Source organism: Pezoporus occidentalis, unplaced genomic scaffold (genome assembly GCF_034315485.1).
Source record: "Pezoporus occidentalis ecotype Australia unplaced genomic scaffold, CSIRO_AGI_Poc_V1 ctg344, whole genome shotgun sequence".
In the NCBI taxonomy this organism is placed as follows: Eukaryota; Metazoa; Chordata; class Aves; order Psittaciformes; family Psittacidae; genus Pezoporus; species Pezoporus occidentalis.
In genome coordinates this window covers 263750-283191 of record NW_026915419.1, presented here as the reverse complement: position 1 = coordinate 283191, position 19442 = coordinate 263750, and the positions used below count along the sequence as shown (strand labels likewise).

At 45.4% G+C, this 19442-nt stretch overlaps 1 protein-coding gene and 1 long non-coding RNA gene across 7 annotated transcripts; both read left to right on the top strand.

The window, feature by feature from the left end:
- Window positions 1-193: 193 nt before the first annotated feature.
- On the top strand, window positions 194-1026 carry LOC134169461 (uncharacterized). Its single transcript, XR_009966892.1, has 2 exons — window positions 194-444; window positions 615-1026. It is a non-coding gene; the product is annotated as an uncharacterized LOC134169461 (long non-coding RNA).
- Window positions 1027-3448: 2422 nt separating this feature from the next.
- On the top strand, window positions 3449-19054 carry MEIOC (meiosis specific with coiled-coil domain). 6 transcript variants are annotated; one of them, XM_062629975.1, is made up of 9 exons: window positions 3458-3590; window positions 4797-4903; window positions 5008-5133; window positions 5678-5835; window positions 5966-6070; window positions 7559-9413; window positions 11051-11185; window positions 14942-15122; window positions 17427-19054. In XM_062629975.1, exons 2-9 carry the CDS (start codon window positions 4886-4888, stop codon window positions 17648-17650), a joined length of 2802 nt encoding a protein of 933 aa, XP_062485959.1. In that variant the 5' UTR covers window positions 3458-3590; window positions 4797-4885; the 3' UTR covers window positions 17651-19054. The 6 variants fall into 6 exon arrangements, with proteins under 6 accessions (XP_062485960.1, XP_062485958.1, XP_062485961.1 ...); XM_062629972.1 differs by having other exon boundaries at window positions 5008-5169; XM_062629973.1 differs by having other exon boundaries at window positions 3460-3590; window positions 4830-4903; window positions 5008-5169.
- The last annotated feature ends 388 nt before the right edge of the window (window positions 19055-19442 follow it).

The following is a 19442-nucleotide window of genomic DNA, read 5'->3' as shown; positions in this document are numbered from 1 at the left end:
GGGAGCCGGGTGTTACCCCCGGCCTGGGAGCGGGACGGGCCCGGCGTTAGCCCGGAGGGAAGGTGCGGCTTGAGGGGCCGGGCGTGCGGCGGGCTAAGCCCTGCGATGTGAGGGTTGAGTGGGATCAGGCTTCCGGGCAGTCCCCGGCCAGCAGAAGGGCCGGCAGCGGCAGGGGTCGGTCAGGGCTTGGAGAACCCTCACATCTCTGGGCCTTAGCGTGGAGTCATGAAGAGCGCTGCTTGAGCAGGCTTGCAGTGCTTTGTGGAGAAAGGCTCCAGAAGGAAGTGCATCAGTAGAGCAGCTATTTCAGATGGGGTGCTGTGGCCTCCTCCAGTAGTACATCCAATGGCTTGCCTTGTTTTCTGCTTGTTTCCATTCAACAGCGTCTGGTTTGTACCATTTGTACCAATGGCATGGGTTTGTGCTTTGTGCTACAAATTACAGGTATGTGAGAGCCTGAAAGACACATAATGAGACCTTGCACCTACCACTCTGGTCTGTCAGCACATTTCAGAGGCTGGAGTTAACCTAATACTTTGGTAAAAAGGCTTGGGGCTTATAAAGCCTGTTGCTGAGCCTTCACCCATGATGTGGGTGTCTTGTGCTCATCACAGCTCTCGCTTTTATATGGAGCTGGTAAAGCCTGGTCCAGTTTGAGTGCTTACAGCAGCCAGGCTCTGGATATAGATCTTTATGGGGGCCCACTCCTGTTGTTTGTTTGCAACACTGCTTCACTCTTAAGAGGACCACATCATATTGGATAAACTGCCTGATGCTCAGAGTCTTCAGAGCCGTGTTCCCCTGTGTAATGTTCTGCGGGAAAATGAAATTCCAATTACGGTCTGGTCCTGACTGAGGAAAGAAGGCAGCAAAAACTTGTACTCCAAAGCAGTGGTCAATACTGGCTCCAAAGCTGACCTCAACAGCCTGGAAATCAATTGAGAGAGCAACCTTTAATGCATTAGCAACCTGTCACATCGGCTTCCTGCGCAGGGCTTTGGCAACATAATAAAATATTAATACTGACTTTAATTGCTGGTTTGCTGCCTTGAGCAGGTAGCAATGTTAGCTAGAACCCAGGGGAGCACCAAGTGCGTGGAAAACTGGGGAGGCATTTTAACATAGGCAAGAGTGATGGATTGCTCAGTGCGTAAGTACAGGACCTGGTAGATAAAGAAGTGTGGTCGATATCTGAACAGGCAGATGTGAAAGATGCACAAATTTGGTTTCACACAGTGAAACTGTGTTCTTCCTGCTTTCTCAGCAGCTGAGCAATTTCTCCATCTGCATCCCTTCCTGGACAGACATCACTGCAAGGGGAAAACACCTCTGAAAAGCCATTGTTAAATATCCAAAGAACCCCTCAGCTTTGGGCAGGAAACCGCCAGGTGGTTCTTGCTCAGGGGGAATTTGCTTCCCAACCTCTGTTATGGGTGAAACTGGCTGTGAGAGTCACAGGTGAAAACCTGCATCTGCTGAAACTGTTTTCATGGAATCCCAGCCTGGTTTGTGTTGGAAGGGACCTTAAAGCTCATCCAGTTCCAGCCCCCTGCCACAGGCAGGGACCCCTTCCACTAGAGCAGCTTGCTCCAAGCCCCTGTGTCCAACCTGGCCTTGAACACTGCCAGGGATGGGGCAGCCACAGCTTCTCTGGGCACCCTGTGCCAGCGCCTCAGCACCCTCACAGGGAAGAGCTTCTGCCTAAGAGCTCATCTCAGTCTCCCCTCGGGCAGGTTAAAGCCATTCCCCTTGGCCTATCCTTACAGGCCCTTGTCCAAAACCCCTTTACCAGTCCCTTTCCCCTTAGGCACTGGAAGCTGCTCTAACTTCTCCAGAAGATAAGAACTTTTCTTCTATTTCCATGCTGCAGAAGTTTTCCTCTGAGCAGGTAAAGGTGCTGGGCATGAAGGAGCCATCTGCCACTGCACCCCCACCAGTAAGCTTAGGCTGACACCATGTTGGTGATTCTCACTGCTCTGAGCTTCCCATATCCTTCTGCCCTGTGGCCTTGAAGGAGTCTCCTGCAGAAAAAAAATGTAGGAAATGGGACCTCTGAATTTGCAGGGAAGTGGTTGAGGGGATGGCGGGGGGGGGAGTGGTCATGCTCCCCCACATTTTACCTATTCAAAGGGGTGGGAAAAACAAAGGTTCACTGAAACCAGTTGCAAGGGTGCCCTGGTTCCTCTTGGGATCTGGAACCAAGGGGGAGCCCAGCCCAGCCCACCCCACTCAGACCTGAACTCCAGCCACCACTTGTTCTCCTGGTGACAGGGCTGCATCTCAGAGAGCTTTGGGCACAAAGCTCAAACCTACAGCCAGCCCCAGAGCTCAGCCCTGCATCCAGTCCTTCACTGGGACTAGGAATGAGGGATGAGAGTGGGGAAGGACTTCACTATTGAACCCACCTATGGTCTGGAGTGAAACCTCCAGCTCCCAGCAGACACAACATTGCCTGCAAGCCGGCCCCACACCACAGGTGGGTTTGGGAAGGCAGGTTGGGCAGGAATCATGCCTTCACTCTCTCCACTAACCTCTGTGTGAACCCACTGGATTGCAGCTGCTGAAAGGAGCAGGGAGGCTGGAGGATAACTGGAAAATGGATCACAATTCCTAACAAACTGTATGAAGTTAACCCTGTACTGCCTGGATCAACCCAAACAGAGGTGGCAGCCAAAATTATGTCTGTAAATTCCATAAACAGCTTGGGAAGCATCAAGTAAAACATCTCAAGAAGTGAAAACAGTGGTTGGGTTTCAGGGCTTCTGGGTTTTCCTTGGTCCTTTTTTCAGTGAAAACAGCGGTATTCATATAACGAGTGTCCAAACCAGCAGCAACGGTGAAAGCACAAAGCAGGGCCGGCAGGGTCGTCCTCCTCCCTCTGCCGTCCGCTTCCCTGCGGCTCCCCCTTCAGCCCGGCAGCCCCAAGCTCCGGGGCTCCCCCTCGCTGCTGACCCCCGCACGGTCTCGGCCCACCGCGACCGGAACCGCAGGGCGGGTGGCAGCGGGACCCCGGGCAGGCCCGGGACAGGAGCTAAGGGCAGCCCCGCTAGACGGGCCCGGGACTCCTTTGGCTCGGTCCCGACTCAGCAGCCGGGCCGGTGCCAGCCCCGCGGCGGCTGCCGGGGGGTACCGGGGGGTACGGGGGGTATCGGGGGGTACCGGGGGGTACGGGGGGTGCCGGGACGCAGGGCTCGGGGCGAGGTTTGGGGTAGGGGGGAGGCACTGTCTCCGGGTGACCAAGGCCCCCGCGGCCCCCCATTGGCGGGAGGGACGGGCGAGTTGATTTGTTATTGGCCAAGCGTTATCGGAGAAGGGCCAATAGGAATAAAGCTCTGTTGCCGTGAGAGCGGTGTGTGGCAACCGCGTGAAGAACACAGAGGGTCATGCGGCGCGGTGAGGCGTGACGGAGTGAAGCGGCTCCTGATTGGTTAAGCCGCTCAGAGGTTAGCCAATCCCGTTGGAGAGCGCGGGGCGGGGTGGCGGTTGGCCGGGCGCGAGGCAAACGGCCGCCCGTCGCCTCAGGCGGCCCGCCATGGCCGCGAGCTGCCGGTAGCCGCTGCAGCCGCTGTCCCGGGGGGTAGCCCATGGAGGTGAGGGGCGAGACATGGGCCGCGGGCCGGGGAGAGGCTGGGCTGTGCGGCTCTTGCTGTCAGAAGCCCAGCGGGCACGGTTAGAGCCGGGCCGGGGCGCGGGTGACCCAGCGGGGCTGAGGGAGGCTTCCCTCACTGCGCCGCCGCCGTGTGTCCGCCGCCGTGACCGGGCTCGGTGCCGCGGTGCCTTCCTCTGTGGGGCGGCCCGGGCCTGCCTGTGGTGAGGGGTGCTATGAAATAGCTCAGAAGTGTCGGGAATGTAATTCCCAGTGGCCTGAAAGGCTTCCTTGGGGGGGAAAGGAGTGTGAAGGGTTTGGTGGGTTTGGGGGTGTCACGAATCCAGACCAGCTCACTGTGCTGTGCGTTCCCTCATACCCTGACATCACAAGTCGTGTGGGTGCCAGGTGTCCTTACTGAACAAGGAGAAAATGTGGCACAGTGAGCGTAGTTCTGACTTTGAGTGTTCACATACGTGTAAAACGTGGCTGAAAACAACTCTGCATCCGAGTGACTGCAGCATAGATGAGAAGGAAGATCAGTGCTGTAGAGCTACATTAGGTGTAAAGTGTGTTTTCATCCTCAGCTGTGGAAGAGCATCTTTTTAGGGCCAAGTGCTTATTCAGAATACTTTCGGAACACTAGTCCTATGAAACTTGAACCTTTTCTGGCTTTATTAAGCATTTTCAGTGAGCTGCTATGGTAATATTTAAAGTATTATACAAATCACTTTTTTATTTGGGAGCTAAAGGATTTGTTGGCCAGTCAGTTTTATTTTAGCTTTAAATTTTCTTCATGCACCTCACCTTGTAAAGAAGGGAAGAAAAGGCACCTAGCTTCTGTTCTGTGTTCATTCCTTGCTCCCACTGGTGATGGAGAGAGGGGTGGTTCTTAGGTGGAAGTTGGTTCTCCCATGGTTGCAGAACAGGGCAGATTTCCACTGTAGCTCCTGGTATGTGTGGTACAGCAAAAATCTAGCTCCTGAAGTCTGAAAATGCGCATCCAGGATAGAATCAGCACAGCAATGAAAGGACAAGAGGTGTCTGGTGATGCACAGAATGGCTCCTCTGCTGTTGCTGGTGAAAGGATGGTAATTCTGCTCCTCTGAGGTGGCTCAGGAGCCTCCCAGCACCTAAATGGTGTGAACAGCTCAGGTGTTACCAGAGGCTGGTTTCCTTCTAACCTGCACCTTCTGCCTCCAAACCCCAGGTGAATTTCCATGGTTTGCTGGGGTATTTTAAGGGTAAATATGAAAATGTTCCAGTGTCAATATGTAGAATAGTTCCTTGAAAACTCAGATGGAGCAGAATCCACAGGTAAAGGAAAATGTTAAAGAAGCTCCTGTTGGTATAAAATCTGCAGCTCTCAGGTCTGTGCAAAATTATGTCCTCCTACCACTTCTTTTTCTTGTTTTCTATAGCCTAAAATTGCGTTCCGAGGTGGCAGTCGCTGCTGGAGTAATGCCGAAGCTGGCGGGAGGCTGACTGATGTGTTCAGTAATGTAATGACAGGCTCTGCCTCGCAGTATGGTTGCTACAAATCACAGGTTCCATTGCTTATAAATGAATCCTTTTATATCTGTGTAAGAGTTTGTGTTGCTTGTAAACAAAATGGTCCAAAACCCATTTGTAATGCAGTTGCTCCACAAAGTAGTATATTTTATATCTTTAACATTTAACCCTGTAGAAACACCAGGATTTTTTTCACTTAAAAGCTGAGAAGGCATGTTGTATTTAAACCAAACAAGCTCCTTTTCACGTAACTGGGCAGAAAATCTTTCCTCTAGAAAAGTTATTGGCTATAGGTTTTCTGTAATGACTGGGAGGAGGGGGAAGTCTCCTGATTCCTGTCAGTGGTCATCTGCTAGAAACTGCTGCAGGCTTTTCAGGCAAGGAATTCTCACTCCTGTGTGTATATGTGTTGGTCAGCAGGCACCAGCAGGAGTTACTTGCAGCCTTGTGTCGCATTATGTGGCTAGCTTACTCCTCATGCTGTGGTTACTCTGAGGGTGAACTCCGCATAGAATGATGAAATGATAATTTGATGTGTTTAATATTAAAATCTACACTTTTATTGTATATAAAATGCAGAATGAAGAAAATGTAGAGCTACCTCAGACGTACAGTTCTTCCCTTTCCACGTCAGAGTACTCCGCGCCTGTGGACTCTTCCCTTTTATATGTACCGTGGTCTACATATGGAGATGATACTAAGCAGCCTGCTGCTGCTCAGAGTAATGTGAAGTCCAGGTAGTCATCTTTGACACAGTGAGAATGTGTGTGTTGATGGAGTAGCTGGATTGTTTTGGGGTTTTTTGGTTCACTTTAACTTATGGAATATTTTCAATGAAGTCATGGTTTTAATGCAATTTGTTTTCAGGATTCAGCCTGAAAGGAATGATTATGGCAGTGAAGCAGATTTATATGGCCTTGTGTCTAACATCTTGGATGAGCAAGAGAAATCGCAGCCATATTGTGCTGAGGGGTGAGTGTGTTGCCACGCAAGCACTGTTGGCATTCTTCTCCCTAAAAGCTACCCTCACTGATCTCAGTCTGTGCTCTCTTAGTCATCTTTGCATCTGCTGTTGGCAAGTCCTCATGCTCATCAAGGTTTCCTTTCTTTGCTCATAATCTTCCAATATTTCTCTTGGGATACTTGAAAGCTTTTCTCTAGGTACTCAAATTACATGGTAACTTCTGGCTTTCTGGTATTTACGGAACTTTTTAATTGACATTTTTAAAGTAAGTCCTTCATAAGCATCATGGAAATGCTTATTCAAGTAAATCTCCTGAAATATATGCCTTGGCCTACTTATTTTAATATTTTTTTTAGATCAAGATTGAATCCAGATTTTAGGTTTCTTTCTTAATTCATTTCAATTCACAGAAGGAATACACAAAACACAAAATCCTACTCTTTGATGCCTCCCTGAGCTGGCAGGAGAAAAGAATTCCATGCATGCAAAATGAATGTTTCTTGATGTTAGTGCTACCTAAGCAATATTTACATACCTAAATGTCAGGTTTATTATGCCTGCATTCTAACACCAGAAGAAACTATTAGATAGTCACAATTACTTGTCACAGAAGAATTCAGCTCCAGCATCCCTGAGATAATTGGAGGGCTCACTCTCTTGCTTGAATCTGAGTGTTCTAGGTGTAAGAGGCAAGAAACCCAGTTCTTAAGCCAGACACCACTCTTCCTTTCTGTCCTCCCAGACAATTCAAATGACTTCTGTACATGTGCTGAGTTCTGTAACTGGAGTGAGGGAAAACAGAGTCAGTCTTGCTCGAGTGCTTTATAAATCCCTTTGCTTCAGACAGTTAAGGTTGGATTTCTGTTTCCAGTACTGCCAGGTTTGGCAGTGACTGCAATGACTTCCAGGCACAATTGCATTTTTTCCTTAAGCTGTTTACAGTTTTCCTGGACAGTGACTGATTGTCTTGTGTTAATGATGGTAATTAGGGGAAGGAAAGGAAATGTGCTTATCCTTGATGTACCTGCAGGAAGCAGTGTAAGGCAGTGTAAGCCACAGGCAAGTCTGGAGCAATAAGATGATACAGAGAAGCATTTTATCTGGGCTGCTAGGACACAGCTTTGAGAGGTTGTGGTAGTTTGGGAAGTACAATTATCTTGTTGCTTAACCAGGAGTATTTTGGTGGAGACAGATAATAAATCTCTTGACAGGATTTTGCTGTAATTTAGTGTGTACACATCACTTGCAGCTCAAAGGCATCATACATAGCTCCTAAGTTATATGGATGGGTAGAGAGAAGGCAGAATCCTTTTTCTCATCTAGTTAAGAGTAACTCTGAACATGACAGTAGTGGATAGAAGCTGGAGTAAGATATTTTTGAATCAACTGCAAGAAAGTATTTAGGGGAGAATTGAGTTCTTAAGCCTTTTCCTGCAGTTGGAAATGGGAGAGGAGCACCACAGATAAGACTAACAATATGTTTCTTGTTTTCCAAGGAGTTGCCCTTCCAACTTGAAGTCAGTATGGCCCATGAACATAACCGGAATCGTGGACCACCATGACTTATTGCCAGAAACTAAAAGACCAGTTGTTGGAGCTGCCTCACAACAGGGGTTTTATAGTAGTGAATCTGTATCTGCTGCTGAAAAACAGTACTTGGAAAGTGGTACCCTTGTGTCACAGCAGAAAGTAGAGGAATGTTACCGTGGGTTTCCTGGCCTGGACCCTGAGGAGCAGAGTCTGTACCCTTCCAGGAGTGATCATGCCAACTGTTGCAACATGCAGACTAATGAGAACATGAAGACAACACCCTTATATCAGAACTATCCATACATAAAAAATGCCTTTATGCCCCCAGCTGGGTATTCAGAAGTAATCAAAGACTCAGGAGCTGATGCTTATCCTTACGGAAGGGAGAAGGCATGTCCCAAAGGAGCAGACACCCTGTTGCACCAAAAGCGGGCGGAAATGTTTCTTCCACAGTTTCACAGATATAATGAAAACACAGATTATAGTAGGTACCCTGAATATTCTCATGCTAGTAAAGCAAAGCCTAACAAGAGCAACAATTGTAGCTTCCAAGAAAATAAAAAGTTAGTAAATGGAACCACTGAGGCACCACCTCTGGACACAGAACCCTATACTAAGTTATTTCAAGTTAAATCAGGAACTCAGAAAAAAATAGAAGATACCATTTTAGATCAGCAAAACTTTACATTTCCCAAGGCTGTAGGACTTCTACCAGAAAAACAATTCGCAAATGAAGCTTCATTCTGCACTGATTCGGGACAAAAATTTGAATATGGACTAAAATCTTTCACAGCTTGTCCAGGGAATAGTGATTGTGCAAATGGTGTGGAAAAGCAGCAGTTTTCCAAGTCTGATCTTCAGAATTCTGGATACTGTAAATCACTTCCATTGTTACCAAATGCAGCAAACCCTTCAGCAGGGACCACTGTAAGGCCACCTTGGATGAATATTCCAACAAAAACAGCTGCTTCTGCCCCATTTCAGAATCCTTTGCTGAAACTGAATAATCATTTTCCTGCTTTTCCAAAAAGTTCCAGTCAGTCTAATGATTTTTTACAGTTGCCATCTTCAAATTTCCCTTTAAATAGCAATTTATTTCACAAGTACTTTCAAGATAACCCTTCATTTCTTTCAAGTCTTGATTTTGGTTATAACACTGCAGAACGAGCTCGGTCTGCTGCTTGCATGGAGGCACTGGTTAGGAGTGGAGAAGAGAATCTCATTGAATATTTAAGTGAAAAGAAATTCAAGCAGCCAAATGGATTCTGTGACAATTATGCAGCTCAGCAGTTTGGGATCATTGAAAACATGAACAAACACCGTTTCCAGTTGAAGCCACGGAGTGAGTGTTGCGATCTGGAAGGACAGAAACGTGCAGACGGGCTGTTGCAGAATGTGTACCAGGATTTCATGGAGTCTCAGGCACAGTTTCATCTCAGGCAGGGGAGTGGAGACAGTAAGGCCATAAATCCCCTGATGTGCCTGCAGGCTCCAAGCTTTTCCAGCAATTGCATGATGGGTGACTTCAGACGGAATCAGCAGCTGGGCTCAGGTGCCTTCCCCTTGAGATCAGGTCGCCTCTTCGGCCATTCCATTGTCCCTCTGATGGAGTCTCCTGACTTGTTCTCCCGTGATGATTTAAAACGTTTCTACCCTTATTTTAACGATAAGGTGTATGGTGAGAGTCCTTTCTCTGGGTTTGTGCCAGCATTTGGATTTCAGAAGCAAGTTAAAAGCCGTAGTGGGCCTGCCAGCGAGCTTCATGTTAGACTGGAAGAATGTTACGAGCAGTGGAGAGCTTTGGAGAAAGAAAGAAAGAAGGTAAGAAATAAGAATTAATATGCCATATCACATGTTTGATGTTGATCTCATCCAGCTCAGTCCAGTTAGAGATCACGGGTAATTCTCACTATTACGAGCTTAAATGTTTAATGGGACTTCAGAGTTTAAAGGCTTTGTTTCCCTGTCTATTTGGGACTGAAAACAAAAGTTTTGAAGGTCTGTAGCCTGTTTTGGGAGCATAACTAACGTTGTATAGAATGTTGTACTTAAAGCAGGAATTCAGGGACTTCTTCAGTCTCAGAGTTGGGGTGTGTATGACTAACAAAGCCATGTTACACCTTGTTTGTAACACAGTAAGTACAGTGCATCTGGAAACTTTGAAAGCAAATCCAGTAGTTGTATTTTGAATTGGAATAAACTTTAATCCTTTCAAGAATTAATTGAATTTCTTAGACCCTCGCCTTTTAGTTCTTTATATGAGGAGTTCTCACCTCCTGTTTCCCTGAAGTTTTAAACCTAAGATGTGTTTGAAGGGGCTCTTTTTCCCTCCCCCAGAAACTGAAGCTGAAGAAAGGGTAATACTAAAACACTTGAACTAAAGTTTCATGTAGCTGCATATGAAGCCCTACTTAGAGCAATTGCCCTTCTTGGTCATCAGGGGAAGTGCTTCATGTTACCCTTGTTGCATGTAAAAGCTGACTTATGTCCCCAGTTGAGCTCGGTTTGAATTTTAATGCCAGCTGGAGCTATGAGAGAAGCGGGAGCAAAGGCATCTGCAAATAGTGGGGCTAGGCATTTGGCTGAGGACTGCTCTGAGGAGGCTCTGTTGTGCTGGTCCACCAAAAAACCCCATCATTGTGAGGGGCTGTAACACAGGAGGGGAGTTGCCAGAGTGTTTCCTGACAAAGGCTGGCTGTTAAATATAGGAGTCAGGGAGAGTCTGACTTCAGGAGGAGAGCCTGGGGTCTAGGCTTGGGTGGGAAAGTGCAAAAGAGTTGCCACGTGGCAGGGAGACGTTGTGGGGATGATTAGGCAGCAGCTTTATGTGGACCACCACAAAACAGTCTAAGAAATGCAATTTTAAACTCGATTCAGCTAGCTGTGTGTTGTTGCAGGTATTCCAGAGCCACAGAGCAATGGAGTGAGAGAGACTGGCATCTGAAATCTGGCAGTCAGGACTCAAAGTCATTTTCTGATAGCTAAATAAAATATGATTTCATTTTAACAATTTAACAAGGAACAAGCTTTCTGTAGCTTGACTAATGTACCAAAATTAGGTTAATTGCTGACTTAACCAATTTGCTTTTAATTTTGTGGGCGAGGTCCACATCTGTATGCTCCATCTTTTCTTGCCTGGTAATTCTGACTTTCCTCCATTTTATTTAGTACAGCCTGTACAGAGTGTGAGAAGACATAGCACTTCTGAAACACCTTCTTTGGGCATCATTACTTTAGTTGAACTGCTTTCAGTAAAGCAGTTGTTCACTTGTAACAGGTGATTGTCTTACCAAATGGTTAAATCCCAAATGCCTGAATCCTCCTTAGCTACCAAAAAGGAACAGAAAATCCAACCCCTAAGGGAAGAAATTGTCTATCTGATATTTTTTTCATGGTTCTGTAAAAAAGCACAATTACAGCTTACATTCTTAGGGAGTTATTCTTTTGTTTTCCTGCAGACTGAATCAGCTCTTGCTAAGAATTTCCAAGGGAAAAAGGTTTCCAGTGCTAACAACACTCCACTTCCAAGGCTGACATCAAACCCATCAAGAGTTGATCGCTTAATTGTGGATCAGCTTCGTGAACGAGCCAGAGTGAGTTGTAGGATTCAAACTAAAAACACCTATTGAACTGATCAGACAGAACTTAAAGTACAGCATAAGATAAGTGAGATGATCAGAGCAGCTTTTCCCAAAATAGCTTTCTTCTTAAATGCTGTGCAGGGAATATTTCAGCAGTCCCTGCTAGAATACCTGCAGCTCCAGGTTCACTGCTGCTGTTGCCAGGGAACCCGCAGAGTGGCTGCAGCTCACGTTTACAGCCCTACATGCCAGGAGGTTGCAGCTTCTAGTACAGGAGCATGCATGAGATGCCACAATCCAGTCAGCTAACCAAACTGTTTGCACAGCTCTTCTGTTTTGAGTAGCTCAGCAGAGAAATGGTCACCCTAGATTTGTAGACACTGTGTTACACTAGGTATTTGTGATGGAAAAAGCAGTTTAATTAATGTTTATAATACTTTGATATATATATTTGCTTGAGAGTCTTGTATTATTTTTTTTTAATGCTGAATAGTTATTTGATGCAACTTCAGCCTGAATTTCTACATTACTAGTTTGCTGCTCAAGCCAAACAGCTATAACCTGTAGGGCAGACACGGCCAATGTATTTGGAGCTGTCTGTGGCCAAATGACAGTGCCAGTGCACAGCATCATGCTGCTCTGTGAGGCAGCAGCCTGCACATAATTCTGCAAGGGAGGCTGAAGGGAGGAAGCAAGCAGGAGCTGAGCTGCCAGCAAAACAGCAAGGGTCTGATCTGCCTCTTCTGAGGCTGAGAAGCCAGAGCCAGAATGCTCATGCTGCAGGAGGAGGAGACACGTGGGCTGAAAGCGCAGTCCTGGAGCCTGCCCCTGTGAGGGGATGTAGGATTCAAGGCAGCAGCTGTTGTGCTGAGGAATGCTAGTTCTTGGAGGAACCAGTACTGCTGAGCTTGGCTGCTCCCGAGCAACACTGGTAGGGGCCATGTTCCCTACCAATCTCACAGAGGTGAAATACACGGGGGAACCCTGCCTGCTTGCTGCCTGCTGAAATCTCTTCTGTGCAATTGCTTGGCTTTGGTCGTACAGCTGAGTAGAGAGTACGGTGAAAGGCTTACTGATAGGCTTAGCGTGCACTCTTTACTGCTTCATTAACCCCCAAAAAAGCAGTGTTACAAAGTTTCCGCTTTCAGAAGGGCTTGCCTGTCCTTGTCCTGGTACTTTAAAACTGCATCTGAAAAAGGACTTAATCATATCTGGCCATTTGAGGAACCAAACTTCAGGGCATAGAACCTCAAACCATTGCTGGGTAGCAAGTGAAAAGTAGTTTTAAGAATGTTCAAAAGCACAGAGAGGCAGTCAAACGTGGAGTCTAACAGCAAAACAGTTAGTGGCAGCCAAAGAGAAACTGCTAGAGGTTCAAGTGGAAGCTGAGCTGGCTAAATCTTCATAGTATGGAGCATCTGATTAAACCCTCTTGGTGGCCACACACTTACTTTGGTTTTCTCATTTGAGACTTCAACTTGCGGTTGCTTTCACTTCCAGAGCAAAGCCTAGCTGATGGAGAGGTGACAGTAGCTTCCTTCACTATGTCATCAGTAGCTATTACAACCACTTAATAGTCAAAGAACAAGCTTTAAACCAGGATCTTATCTTTATAGATTGTATCTCATCTCTCTCATGTCTGGGGAGATGCAAATCCAAGCTCCATTGTAATTGGAGAATGTCTCACACATTGATGGATGCTGAGTCTGGACATTCAGCTTGTCCTGTCAAAGCTCTTTTATTCTCAACTAGCAAAGGAGTTTTACCAGAGAGAGGAAATCAGAGCTTACTTCTGAGGAAATCAGAGCTTATTTCTAGTAGTGAGAGTATGTATGGGCTGGGGAGTACATCATATAGTTCCTGTTTCAAATACAGTTTTGTGAAAACAGTCATCAGAGTTGGGCCTGAAATGTCAGTCCTTACCCCATGGTGCATGCTTGCTTCCAGACTGCAGGGTCTGTGGCTGAGAGCCTCCAGCAGTCAGCCTCAGCATCACTGGTGGCTTGATGCTTTTCCCAATGAAGGACCTGAATTACTTGGCAAGCCCCATGGCAGCCAAAAGGGATGGATCAGTTGTGCTTTTTAAGAGGAGGGCAGGTTCAGTTAATTCCTCTGAGTTGTGAGTGGAAGGAATGGTCTCTTTGGAGTGCAGGATAAACTTCTGGAAGACCTGAGAGGATGGGAAAGCAAGCATTTGAGCTTTGCTGACTGCTGTAGATTTTGCTTTTAATTGCCTGGCACTTCTCCCAGGCTTAGTATAAAGAATGTAGGCATTTAACTGTCAGTTGTGGATGCCACTGGATCAGGTTGAGGTACCTGAAAGCCTGGTCTTCAGAACTTAAGTCCTTTTGTGGCTGTGGATGTGCTAGTGAGCAAGGCTGGAAAATTATGTCAGGTTCATCTTACTTTGCTTCACTTGCTTATGCAATCCCACTGTGCCACTCCTTAAAATCTGGCTTTTTCTTCAGGAACAAATCTAGGGATTTTAAACAATCTTACCTGCTTTAGCTTCCTATCCAAGTGACTGATTCCTCAGCTGTTTGTGTGAAGTTCTCTCTGCACTTTTTTAAACTCTCATTTTCTTTACCAATGTGAAATGTCCCTTTTTGATTGTATTGGTTGTTGTTCACAGTACCTTGTTCATTTTATTCCTGCCTGTGTTTCCCCACCCCACTGGCTTTTGCCAGACCTCAGGTTGATCAGGACAGGGCTGGCAGTGGGAGCTTGCTCCTGCTGGAGCACTCTAAAGAACTTAGCAAGGAGTGGTTGCTCTGTTCTGCTGTTGTGGGTGCTGTTACCAAAGTAACTGTCTTGGCCAACAGCCTGCTCTGAGGATACTTGGGGTACATTGGGCAAATTGTCCTGCTTCAAACACCTTTCTAGCCACCCTTTCTTAGGTTTCCAAGCCTCCATGCCAGTTATTTTTCTAGAGAAGTCTACTGTTGTTCTCCTGCAAGAAAACACCATGAACTTTGCTTTGCACTGTGCTCTCAGACCCTGTGTTTCTTCTTTTTTAACCTGTGGATGACCATTGCCCAAGGAACATTACAATTTGGAATTTTTAGTTTTATCTCCTCCTGCAGACCAGCAACCAGGTTCCTCAGTGGTCTGTGAATCATCATTTAGGAATGGCTTATCAATGGGAAATACATAATAATGTTACTGTTTTAAGATAAACCAGTGCAGACTTTGAATTGATTAAACAAAACTGAAGTATTTCTGAATGCTGGTGCTCGATATTCTCTAAAAGAGCTCCTTCAGTGTTGGATATCCATTCTGAAAGTCAGCCAACAGATGAGGTTCCACAGCAGCTTTAGCAAATCCAAACCAAGACTGGAACAGCACAAGGAGAACCAAACACTGGCTGCCCTTTGTGCGATTGGTTTTCACCCAGGTAACTGCAGCAGTACTGAGAGAAGGGGGGCTCACAGTGGTCTTGAGTCAGAGGAGTGCACATTGTCAACAAACCACCGCCATGTGTTTGCCTCAAAGTTTTATATATCTATTATTAACTAGTAAGATGCATGTGCTAATATTTGGCTATTTAAGCTTTGCTGTTATGCTGTGCACACCCAGGTATTCTACAGCTTCAGGTCTGGAGAAGAAACTAGGTAAGAATTTAAAACCACTTCAGCTGTAACTTTATGAACTGTTTTCAAAAGAAAATAATGGTTATCGTTAATCTGTTCTTTCTAATCCTAGCTAATTTTCTTGTAAATCTAGATGAGTATAGTTTGAACTCCCGTAACATGTAAAAATGTTCATTAGGTTGTGACTTTACTGGGAAAAATGGAGCGCCTTCGCAGTTCTCCCCTTCATGCTAACATTTCCACTGCTCTTGATAAACATCTGGAGGTAATTCATGTAGTGCAGTCACGTAGAAAAGATGAAATTGTAAATGCTTCCAATCGACAGAGGCAAGGAGCTCCCAGATGCCAGGATGACAGAGGTATAACTATGCTTACATACTTTTATAAGGTAGCTGAAAAGTTCTACACATATTGCAAGTGTATAAAAAGTTAAGTGTGAGGGTTATTTGATAAACTTGCGATTTATTTTTCAGTGTCTACAGCTTGATGGGGTTTAGATGATGGTTTTGAGAGGATGCTAAAACTGGGGTGTAGTGATCATCGAGTTAAATCAGTTTGGAATGCATTTATTCAACTAATAAATCAGCAAGAGATGAGAAGGTAGTGGGGTTTTCTTTGTAATGCAGTTTGGGATTGGGGATGGGCATAGAATCATAGAACCACAGAATGGTTTGGGTTGGGAGGGACCTAAAGCTCATCCAGTTCCAAACCCCTACCACAGCAGGGACACTTCCCATAGACCAGGTTGCTCAAAGCTATTATGATATTCAGCTATTGCCACTTTCTTCTCCCTGTCCCTCATATACCTGTTTGTACCCCTCTCACCCTGTCTTTATGTATGTGTAGAACTTTCTTGGTAGCTCCATCCTGAATCTTTGCAGTGAGACCAAGCTGGTCTTGCATTATAAATGCATTTCCTCTTCAAGCATGTTCTGTCATAGGCAGGCATAAAATACAAATTGTGCTTTCAATGGATACACAAAAATATACTCATCAGAATGTTTTTGTACAATATAGCAGGGTTTTTTTTCACCTGTTCACCATCATTCTTACTTCTCTTTACCTCAGTTGAAGATGATTTGACTTGTTTAGTAAACAGATTTAGTTTTCAGGATCTTTCAGGAGGATACAGACGTTTCATGTAATTTTCTGAGGGAAGAAAAGACCCTTTTAATGTCTCTAACCCTCTGGCACTGTATTCAGCCAAAGACTTTAAAACAACTCTTCTTTATTACTGTGGGATTTTTCCTTCTTCCCTTGTAATGACCTGAATGGCAACCACATCTCCCAGCTTTAACAGGCACATTTATGTGAGGGTCACTTGTTTCTTAGCTTTTTCTAGGCAATCCAGATGACACCATTCCTGTGGTCAATTCCTCATTCCACAAAGCCTGGTATGGAAATTGGAATTTTGAAAATACAGGACCTGATAATCACATCTTTCCACTTTATTCTGTCCTTTATTTCTCTGGAGTTACCCTTCTAGACACTACCTTCTAAAATGCTTTGGGTGGCTGACACTTGTGTTGGAGAAGGGGCTTTTCATGGTGATTCTTCACAGTCACCTGAATCAGTTTTCTATACCGCTCCTTCCAGCTGCTTTTGCAGTGTTCACTGTAGAGGAATGGGGTGGTCACTGTGCAGATGAAAGGAGTGTGTCTCAGAATGGGTTTTGCAGAAGGCAGCCCAGGGAGTGGGAGCAGGATGAGCTACTGAAGAGGGATGGTGTGGTAATAAGGGTAGGCCTCTAAATTCTGCCCTTTTCTGAGGCGAACCCCCAGGAGGGCCATGCTTTCACCTGGAACTGTGACTCCAAGAACGTGAGTTGAAGGTAGGTGCCAGGTTTGTGCAGTAAAAGGAAACTGCAGTCGTGCTTGCTGAGCATGAGCAGGCTTTGACTTAAAGTCTCCCACTGCTTCCAAATTCCATGGAAGCGTTTGACCATGGGGTCAAGGGCACATGTGCTTTCTGTGCAGCACACCACCACCCAGTGTGACCCAGCTGATGGGAGCGAGTGTGCCGGTGCCCATGCAAACTCTGGCTGAAACCTCCAGTGCCTAGAAGAGGGCATTGAATTTGTTTCTTCACAGAGCCTGCAATTAAAATCAAAGCATTATCTATGCATGAATCCATTGCTGTTGAATAAATGGACCACTGCACCACCTTAATCTTTGCTTTAAAGTGGTGGGGGTTGGCACACGTTTGCAGAACATGATCTGTAGGCTTCAGTAAAATGCTGTAAATGGGCTATTCCTTCACATGCCTAAATAATTTCTTGGGTAAGATGGGCAAAGGATCCACTATGTGGGTGTGGAGGGGTTGCTGTGAAGGTTCACAATGAGCTCAGGCAGGAAGGGGTGGGCAGTGCCTTTAGTACACGTGTACATGGAACACTTTCAAAGGCAGAGCTGACCATGAGGCTTTAGGTGCTACTGAAGAGTAGACAACAAAGCGAGTACCTAAATTCTGTAGACCTCCTTGTATGGGGGCACAAAAATCAGTGCTTTCTCAGATTCAACTCTTACAGAGAGACAGGCAAAACCAGACACTAAAAAAGGCCTGAAAGTTTTACTCTCTTTAGCAGTGCCAGCATGAATCAAACCCAAACAGTGCTTGCTGCTGTCCTGTGTGAGAAAGATTAAACTGCCATTTCCTCCTTGCAGATGTGTTTGCTCTGGCTTTGGCAATTAAAGAAATGAGTGTAGCGACACGTAAAGCCCGTACGACTCTGTGGTGTGCACTCCAGATGACCTTACCCAAATCTGCAGCTGGAAAACTGGACCTGGAGAAAACACTTCGGGAGCTGGAGCAGCCTGAGGAGAAAGCCTGTGAAAACCCAGATGGTGGCAGCGTCCCGGGTCAGAGGGCTGATGTGAGCAAGCGCTAAGGAACACTGCACCCAGAAATACAGTCCACAGGGTGTACGTGTGAGAGATGCTACACTCATTCTTTTTAATTATTTGTAAAGTTTTGAACTAATATTCCTATTTAAAGCTGTATCTTGACAAGAAGTTGAATTTGCATTAAGGGCTCTCGGGTTCTACTTCAAACTGTTCACATGGCAGCGTCAGAATATTGTAAAGCCAAACTGGTGAATGTTAACTTAAAAACTAATCAGATTTCTTAATTAACAGCCAGGGCATTATTTAACTTCTGCAGGTGACCCCTGGTGTACAACACTTCTGATAACTTCTTTTAGTTTTGCTTTAGGAAATAGGTTTTAAAATAATGATTCTTAAAGACTGTAGTCTAACAGGGCGTCTGGTCAGTGTCAGATGAGATTGTGATGTAAAAATGGTTTCCTTATCGAACTAAAACCTGGAAACAGGAGGACAAAAATGCAAAGAATACCCAATATTCATGTAAAATTAAATATTTAAAATAGAAATATTTATGAATTTGAGATTTTAGATCTAAGTTGGTGAAAGGAGATGCACCGGATTCTACTAAATTACTGGTATGACAAAATTGCTGTTGTGAAACCATGCAATTTAGTAAATGTGTTCAAAATCATTTGGGCATGCTCTCGGGGAATAAACAAAAGAAACCTCTGTTTTAAAGTATTTAAACCTAATCAAAAGACAACATGCACACAGGATTATCCTTTTAAAAGCTGTGCAGTAGCTGAAAAATAATGAGCACTGTTTTTAATACCTTCACTTGAAAATTGGAAGAGGCATCACAACATTCTGAGACGTAGGTTTTCCCAAAGTTACTCTTTTCACTAGTTTGGTTTGAAATTGGATTGTTATATTTTAGACTTCTTATCTGACCTCTGTGTTTTTGACAGCTGTGAGTACTTGTTTATCTGTGTATCTGAACCTGTACAGAGCACAAGTAACTTATTCACCACTACAAAATGCTGGTATTATGTGGCTCAGGAGATACATGGGGTTTTAACACTTGTAGCATCGCACTTATAATGTGTGGATTAAATTTGTTCAGCTGTCCTTGCCTGGATACCCTGCTATTTTACATGTCTCTGTTCTTCTTACTTCTGGAAATCCTGATACGCAAAAAGGTGCGACTGCACCACATAAATTGTCACAGGATGGTGGGAGAAAGAAATCAACTGGAGATGCAGCAGGAACCAGAGTCACTTTTGATCACCAAATGACCAAAAGCACTGCCAGAGCAAGCAGCTTATCGGGGCCGGAGAGCAAAGCCCACCTTCCTGCCACACATCACTGCATGAAGCTTGGTTTGGTTCACCCTAGGATATGTTGATGTTAAAAGCAGCACTGCACTGACTTCAGTCTGTCTGGTAAGAAATAAATTAGCTTTGGTTGAAGAGCATTTGTTCTGTGATTGTCTTCACAGCCTCAGCTCCTAGAACTTGAGCCATTAATAGGGACTGTAATTTTCAGTTAATTACTGAAGTGCGTCCAGAGGTATACAGCAATAGTGATACTGAAATTATTCTAGGGTAGAGAGAAGTGACTGTAACATAGGACAAACCAGGGGGGAATTGTATCAGTGCGGGGAAGCCAAAGTGGTGGATTTTCCCTGCAAGTATCTCACTAGTTACAAGCTCTGTATTGCCAGAGAAACCTGATGCAATGATTTCAGTGTCTGCACTAGAAATCCGAGGAGCCTGTCTGGGGCATTCCTGCTCTATACATTTCTTGGTATTGATGCCAATACACACTCCTGAACGTCCTGAGCATCAGTCAAGCATC

What these genes read in the sequence shown, in the direction of transcription:
- MEIOC (XM_062629972.1), top strand. An exon ending in ATGAATCCTTTTATATCTGT is followed by an intron (nt 5,170 to 5,677) that starts GTAAGAGTTTGT and finishes TATAAAATGCAG; the next exon opens with AATGAAGAAAATGTAGAGCT. An exon ending in AGCTTCGTGAACGAGCCAGA is followed by an intron (nt 11,186 to 14,941) that starts GTGAGTTGTAGG and finishes AATGTTCATTAG; the next exon opens with GTTGTGACTTTACTGGGAAA.